This window comes from Mastomys coucha, unplaced genomic scaffold, assembly GCF_008632895.1.
Source record: "Mastomys coucha isolate ucsf_1 unplaced genomic scaffold, UCSF_Mcou_1 pScaffold15, whole genome shotgun sequence".
Lineage (NCBI taxonomy): Eukaryota > Metazoa > Chordata > Mammalia > Rodentia > Muridae > Mastomys > Mastomys coucha.
The window spans coordinates 74,172,380-74,180,880 of record NW_022196897.1 but is presented as its reverse complement, the minus strand read 5'-3'; the positions used below and the strand labels follow the sequence as shown (position 1 = coordinate 74,180,880).

The window sequence follows — 8,501 nt, the reverse complement described above, 5'->3', positions numbered from 1 at the left end:
GAACTTGTTTGGATCTAACTACAGCAACAGGGCAGGAGCCAAAGTGTCTCATTGCTCTTTCTAGCTGAATAGGACATCTTTTCAGAGATCTTCTTTCTGGTAAAGCTGACAGACTTGTGTATGTGTCAGTATGGAGCGGAGTTGGAATTTATTAAGCAAAAGTTTTAACACAGCATTATGAAGAAGGTTGGGAATGAGAGGTACTCAGGCAAAGGATAAACCATTCCTAACTGTTAGTGTTTTTTAAAAGAATGTATCAAATGACTTTATAAATGTTTTGGAGCCCTCTCAAATCACATCTCAAATCCACCCTATGGCAACTTAGATTTGAGTATACCATTAGTGTAATTTGAGTATACCATTAATGTACCAATTGAGTGGGATTACTGTTTATAAGGTAAATAGATAGGTCATTTGGATTAACCTGAAATTTAGAGATCTTTTTACACTGTTAAAAGAAAAGTTTAAGAACTTGTATAAGATTGAAATCCCACCAGCAGTGGAGGATTATCCCCCTTTTTCAACATCCCTGACAGCATTTGCTTGTGATTTTTTTTTATTATTATTATTTTTTATTTTAGATATTCTTTATTTACATACGAATTTCTCCATTCCCATTTTCCCCTCCAAAAAACAAAGAAACAAACAAAAACAACAAAACCAAACCCCTGTTGCCTCCCCCTTCCCCATGCCTGCCACCCCGCCCTCTCCCACTTTCTGGCCCTGGCATTCCCCTACACTGGGGCTCAGAACCTTAAAAGGGCTGAGGTATCTTAGCCATTATGATTGATGTAAGGATGAAACTCAAGGTCATTTTGATTTGCATTTTTCCCCTGATCACTAGGAGTGTTGAATATTTCTTTAGGTGCTTCTAGGACAATGAGATTACTCTGTTGGTAATTCTGTATACAATTTTCAATTTGGGATATTTGGTTTGTTGCAGTCTACTTGATTTCTTTATATATTTTGGATATTAGCTTTCTGTAGGAAGTAGGTTTAGTGAAGTTATTTTCCCAACTGTGGGATGCCATGTTTTTCCATGTGGACAGTGTCTTTGCCTTACAGAAGTTTTTAGTTTCATGAAGTTTCATTTATCAATTGCTGATTTTAAAGCTTCAGTAATTGGTGTTCTATTCAGGAAATTGTCTGGCAATCAATCTGTTGCTTTGAAACTGGAAATAGTTGTTTGTACCTGAAGACCCAGCCACATGACTTCTGGACATTTACCCAAAAGATATTCCACCATACCCTAAGAGTAAGTGCTCTACTAGGTTCATAGCAGGTTTATTCCAAATAGCCAGAAACTGGAAACAACTGAGATGCTTAATCTACACAGTGGAATACTAGTCAGATATTAATAACAAGGACATCATGAATTTTACAGGCAAAGAGATGGAACTAGAAGATATCTGAGTGAGATATCCCAGATGCCAAAACCATGCGTGGTATGTGCTCACTGATAAGATTATATTAACTATAAAATATAGAATATCCATGATACCAAAAGACCAAAAGAAATTGAACAAGAAGGAAGGTCCAAGTGAGCTTGCTGGAATCTTAGTAAAAAGGGTGAATAAAATAGTCATAGGAACCAGAGGGAGGGAGAAAGCTGGGTAGGATAAGGGAGGGGGGCAATTAGGGGCAAGATCAGAAGTGGAGAGGGAAAAAAGAGAGAGCCTCACAAGGCCAGGAGAATGAATGGCAATCTGCAGCTGGTGAAGGGCTATATGTTTGCAACTCTCCAGAATTCCCAGAGACTTAGGGTGTGGGAAAATCCAAGAAATTTATGCAGGTGATTTTAGCCAAAATGCCTAACAGTGGGGACATGGAATCTGAAGAAGTTACCCCCTGAAGTGAGGAATAATGCTCCATTCTAGTTCCATGCTCCTAAATTTGTCTAAGAGAAATGCAGGGACAAAGATGGATCATAGACGGAAGGAATGGCTAACCAATACCTAGAACAACTTGAGACCCAGCCCTTATGCAAACACCAATCCCTGACACTATTAATGATACTCTTATATTTGTAAAAAGGAGTCTATTGTGGCTGTCCTCTGAGAGGCTCTACCCAGAAGCTGAGTAAAACAGATGCAGATGACCATAGCCAAATAAAGGACAGTGAACGGGGAGTCCTAGGAAAAAGAGGGGAAGGTTTTGAAAGCCCTTAAGGGATAGGAACCCAACTGGAAGACCAACAGAGTTAACTAACTTTGATTCATAGGAGCTTTCAGAGACTGAGCCACTACTCAAAGAGTATACCAAAGCCCCTGGCACACATGTAATAGACATGTTTTTCGATCTCCATGACTGTCTTGTCTGTGCCCAGTGGGAGAGGATGGACCTGCAAAGACTTGGTCACCAGGATGTTTGGATACCCACAGCGGTTCCACCTTCTCAAAGCAAAGAGAAGGGAGATAGAGAGTCAACGAGGGATGGGGCATAAAGATTAAAAAATTAATGATTCAAAATGAAAGAAAATATAAAAAAAGGAGAAAAATGTTTAGAGCATTTTGATAAGGTTTCCAGAAATTCTCAAGGAAACTGTCATCTAGGAAACAAGGCCCTTATCTGAAGGTTTAGTAGACTTGGACATAAGACATTTTAAAATATCTGTTGCCAAAGATATTATTTAATCTTTATAAGGGCAGACTGCAGTACAAATGCTGTATTTTCACATATACTTTACATTATTTAACTTTATTAATATTGTTGTGGAACACCTCCCTAAATCTTGGTGGCTTATAAACAAATTTCTGCTGATATTCCACAGAGAACATTTTTAGCCCACGAGGATATACATCTCTACTTCAGTTTTATTAACTTTGTTATGGCATAGAAATTAGTCTTTGCTTTACACAAGAGATTCTTTTCCCTAGATACTAATTTCCAGACATAAACTCTCTTCTGATGAGAAATGCTTAAAATCTGCAGTGGTTGGGAGTATGTGTGTCAGGTTTGTTCATACGCATAAGACTCCTATTACTGAACATTGGAAATAAGTCTATTTTATCAAGTAAAGTTATTTTTTTAAATATATTTAAATTTTCTCTTTTCTAATGTGGATTGCATATGAGAATTCTTAAACTTTACTTAGACATTAGAGAGCTCCTTAGTGTTTTCAGGAATGACAGATGATAACAAATGAAAATAATTCCTTTCTAATATCAAACATTATGAGCGTGAAAATTGGAGACTAAAGATGTCACATATACTTTTCTTTTTGTCTCTTTTTCCATCTGTTTTTCTGTCTTTCATTTTATTTTCTCCTCTGTTTATGTCTGGGGGTGTTTGGGTGTGTGCATGTATTTATACGTGTGTTTGCATGTGTGTGATACTCTAGTTCTCTCTTTCCTCTCTTGTATCAACTTACTTCACAACAGAGTATGAGCTTCCTTTTGCCATCATAACCAATTCAGAGGGTTCAATAGTTTTTCTGCAGTAGTCAGGCAGTCAGTTATTGCTTGTGAACAGAGATAAGCATTTTGTATTCAATTTTCTTTGAACTTATTAAAAAGTAATTTCAATGTTATCCCTATAGAACAATGTAAACCTGACTTCCAAGAAAATTTTCCTAACATTCTTTACATTTGTGCTTACTTTTCATTTCACTGCCCTTTCTTTTCTTTCTTCATTTTTCTGTTTGTATGACTAGAAAAGGATTTAAGGAAAGTCTTTTTTAAATGATTTTGCTGTTGTTTGGGGAATTTTAATTTTATTACAAGTTCCTTCTTTCCTTTTCTTCTTTTAAAGCATCTCATATACCTTGGCCAGCTTTCCTTCCATAAGTCTGTCTCACTGTTATTGCATGCATATATACTTACCTTCCTAAATATTACCTGTTCATTTATGTAGTGCATATATCTATGTTTTCAGGACTAATCATTACCATCATATAATCAATTCTTGAACTCCTCACTGGATAAGAGAACATCTTGTGCTTCCAGCTGTATTTAGTTGCTTAAGTTTCTTAGTGTAAGGTTGATTGTTTGTAGGCTTTTTACTTTTATTTTAGTATGTTTGTTGATTTTTCTTTCTGTCTGTCTTTCTTTCTCTCCCTCCTTCCTCCTTTCTTCTTCCTTCCTTCTTTCTTTCCTTTTACTTTCCTTTTCGTCTGCCTTCTGTTTTCTCTGTCTCCGTTTCTCTGTCTCTGTCAATCTCTCTCTCTCTTTCTCACTCTTTCTGCTTGACAAAGAAGATGATGAAGTCAAAGCTATACATGTTAGTTCACAATAGAAAAAAATGCTACAATGCTACACTCTTTCAGTTTTTGTTTCTGTTTTCCTCAGTTTTATTTGAAGTAACAAAAAAATATGCATTTTCCCAATGCATTTTATTTCAGAAAGTCGGGGAATAAGAAACTTTACTATGAGACAATGTTTACACTGTCATGACATTTTAAGTCAGCCACTATATCTAACAAGTTACTTAAACAAATCTAGTGAAGTTTTCATTCATTTTTTCTTAATTTAGGCAATTATAATATATGAATATATATATGTATAACACATATAAATATATTATAATTTGGGCAAGTGTAAAATATATATTATATCTAACATATACATTATATATGTTATTATATAATACCAGATTTATGTTTTTGCATGCTCTAACTTTTCATAATTAATCATATCTAAGATATAATTTGAAAAGGACAATCTAATTTGTCCTTTCCATATTCCAACTTATATGTAATGATGAGCCATAATTTAATGATGGTTCCTTTGGATAACTTATTGCATTAATATTCTAAGAAATATTCTAATACAACTTTGTAAGTGCTTTTAAATTATTTTAAATATGATTAGATTTTATAAAACACTGAGCTTACTATCTTTAATTTAGAATAATTTAGGCTTTAATTTTTATTGATTGTCCTAATAAGATTTTAAATATATTTTCCCATTCATTTTCTTAAAATTGACTCATATATTTGACTCATTTTAGAGCTTGCTTATAATGAAATAAGTAGTTTTAAAAAGAAATGAAAAGTGTTATGGATTTATCATTGGGTTTCTGAATTTTACTTTTAATTTTGAATATTATTGAAATTTCAGAACTTTCCCAAGGCATTAACTTCAGATGAAATTTTTATAGTACTACAACATGTAATTGTAGGTAATTTTCTCCTAGTTTCATATTGTTAGGGTGTGTGAATGTGGTACAACTATGTATATGAGCTAGACAAAATAGACCATTGACAGCCAGGTCAAATCTTTAATAAAGTTCACTGATTAGATTAAATCTCATCACATATCAAATTATAGCAGTTAATGTTTTTCAAACAAAATTGTACCACCCTCCCCAGATATATACTTAATTTAATTGTGGCTTATACTAACACATATGAGAGACATTTACTGAGTTTTGATTTTTGTACAAATCCCAACTACCTAATATTTTTAAATTTTTATAACTCTGTTTTCCTGTACTACAAGCCTAGGTTCTTGGCATTAATTCAATATTTTTCTGCAGTTAACAGAAACCTCTTCTTTCTCCCCTTTTCTCTTTCCAGAAGTACTAAGGTCTTCCTGACTATACTGCATGTAACAGACATGGAGGAGGTAAACTGTACCTATATGGCAGAGTTCATTCTTCTTGGCTTTTCTGATGTCCCAGAGCTGGCAATCTTTCTCTTTCTGATGTTCCTTGTCATTTATGGAGTGACAGTCATAGCAAACCTGGGCATGACTGTGCTGATTCAGGTCTGCTCTCGACTTCACACTCCCATGTACTTTTTCCTCAGCCACCTGTCATTTGTGGACTTCTGCTATGCTTCCATCATTGTGCCAAAGATGTTCACTGATATTATCAACAAGGATAAAGTTATTTCTTACCAGGAATGCATGTTACAATTTTATTTGTTTTGTACCTTTGCTATCACTGAAGTCTTCCTATTGGCTGTAATGGCCTATGACCGCTTTGTGGCCATTTGTAATCCACTATTGTACATGGTCATCATGTCCCCAAAGCTCTGTCTTGTTCTATTGTCCTGTTGCTACCTCTATGCATCAGTGTGTTCTCTGATTCACCTATGCTTAGCTCTTCAGATCCCATCATTTAAATCAAATGTGATTAACCATTTCTTTTGCGACCTGCCTCCTCTCTTAAGTCTTGCTTGCTCTGATGTTAGTATGAATGAGTTTTTTCTGTTTGTCATTGTCAATTTCAATGAGATTCTCACTATTGTGATCATCTTCACCTCCTACTTGTTTATCCTCATCACCATTCTGAAGATGCGCTCTGCAGAAGGGAGACGCAAAGCCTTTTCGACTTGTGCCTCCCATCTCACAGTCATCATGGTCTTCCATGGAACAATCCTTTTTATTTATTGTCAGCCCAACTCTGGCAATAGTCTAGATGTTGATAAAGTGACTACAGTCTTCTACACTGTTGTCATTCCAATGCTGAACCCCTTGATCTATAGTCTGAGGAATAAGGATGTGAAAGAGGCTCTCAGAAAAGTATTAGGCTCTAAAAAGAATTCTTTACTAGATATTTTTAGCAAAACTTAGGGATTCATAGTGAAGACCCATATATAGGCAAACATAGAGCATTGAAAATGATGACTATTTTACAATGATACTTACTCTTTTCTTTTTCTTTTTCTTTTTCTTTTTCTTTTTTGGTTTGGTTTTTCAAGACAGAGTTTTTCTATATTGCCCTTGCTGTCCTGGAACTCACTCTGCAGACCAGACTGGCCTCTAACTTAGAAATCCTCGTGCCTCTGCCCACCAAGTGTTGGGATTAAAGGTCTGTGCAACCACTGCCCGGCTACAATGATACTCATTAATGAGTCTTAGTATTCACATATCCCTGGGTATCCTCTACGTGCACACGCACAATTGAGGAACTTTAAAGGTTGTACATATATGTTGGTCTTCATTTTGAAGTATTTTAAGCTGATGTGAGTTATGATGTAGTCCAAGCATCTTTTTATGATTGTAGACCTTCATTATAGCACAATTTATGGAATATATTATCCACTTAAAAATTAACTTCCTGTTAACATTTTGTCAAGCAGTTTGTACACAAATATCTGTAGTTTATAAACTAGTCTATATAATATATAAATTAAAGGTTTTTTGATGTTTCCTTTACTAGTTGGTATTTGAATCACTGTATTGAGATAGAATTTCATTAAAAAATTATGTTAAAAATGAATGCAAGAAAAACATTTATTCACAAGAATCCAGGAAATATTAATTACATGTTATACTCAAGGAACTTTCAACCCATTTTATTTATAATCCTTTGTACATTTTATCCTTGTATTTTTCTGTATTGGGCTTTTCCATCATTGGCTTGCCTTATTGGTGCCTGCATTTATGACTTTTCTCTGACTTCTTCATACTCTTTCTTCACTATAGTGAGAGTTAACATGCACCTCACCTCTAAGCACATCTCTAGTCTCTGGTAGGTTTTTGCATATGCATTTGACCTTAATAAAATATTCTTTTGTCACTTTTTACAAATACCAAGATAATGTTTCTTCATGCATCTTGATTCATGTTTTGTGGGCTCCCTCTCCCTCATCTTGGAGAGCGAAAATGAAACTGTCCTTAGATCCAGGACTGTAGATGCCTCCTGTGGAGAAGACGCTGGACTGCTGTAGATCAAAGCCTGTCGGACTTTCTTTGAAATTCTTTTTCCTCCGGTCTCGTGTTTATGTTAAGATTGGTTACTTTCGGTTTCCCCTTGGGTTCGATCCTGCCTCTGGTTATATAAACTCAGTTCTCCCCTACGTAAAATAACACCTTGATACATCTACTTGGTGTGGTTTCTTTTGTCTCTTTCTCTCACCTGCTTATTTCCACAGGTACTCAATAATCTTCTAGTCCGAGATCACCCAGGGAGTGAGGGCCCGCTGGACGGTCCCCCTCATATGGTGCCCAACGTGAGTCTTTGGACACAGGAGAAATTAATTGAGAGACCCCACCGCTGGATGCAGAGCTCTAGTTTATTAAGGAAAAAAGGATCCAGATTATTGTAGTCATTCTCACGGTAAGATTGGGTTAGTGCTGACCTAGAATCCGTGTGAGACTACTGGAATTCTAGGCAAGAACATAGGTATTTGCCTAATACCTTAAGGGGCCTAGGGAAATTTTTTTGGCAGTAGATTAAGCATGGGTGCACAGATCTCTAAGATGGCTTCCCAGAACGTGGGAAGGCTTCTGGAGACAAAAGGAGTAAGGGGGGCAGAGCCAGAGAGTGTCTTAATGCACCAGCTGTGATTCCCATGCAAATGTGTCAAGAGAATGTCTTTTTACCCTACATTGTTTTTAATGAGAGAGAGTGAAATGTGGGCTCCCTCTCCCTCATCCTGGAGAGCAAAAATGAAACTGCCCTCAGATCCAGGACTGCGGATGCCTCCTGTGGAGAGAATGCCTGACTGCTGCAGATCAAAGCCTGTTGGATTTTCTTTGAAATTCCTTTTCCTCCGGTCTCGTGTTTATGTTAAGATTGGTTACTTTCGGTTTCCCCTTGGGTTCGATCCTGCC

The 8,501-nt window shown here is 36.1% G+C and overlaps 1 protein-coding gene across 1 annotated transcript; it reads left to right on the top strand.

Annotated features, from left to right (window-relative positions):
• Positions 1-5,528: 5,528 nt before the first annotated feature.
• LOC116092152 (olfactory receptor 5L1-like) lies at positions 5,529-6,562 on the top strand. Its single transcript, XM_031373501.1, has one exon. The coding sequence runs from the start codon at positions 5,556-5,558 to the stop codon at positions 6,513-6,515; it is 960 nt and encodes a 319-aa protein (XP_031229361.1). The 5' UTR covers positions 5,529-5,555; the 3' UTR covers positions 6,516-6,562.
• The last annotated feature ends 1,939 nt before the right edge of the window (positions 6,563-8,501 follow it).

What these genes read in the sequence shown, in the direction of transcription:
- LOC116092152 (XM_031373501.1), top strand. Translation starts at nt 5,556, where the DNA reads ATGGAGGAGGTAAACTGTACCTATATGGCAGAGTTCATTCTTCTTGGC.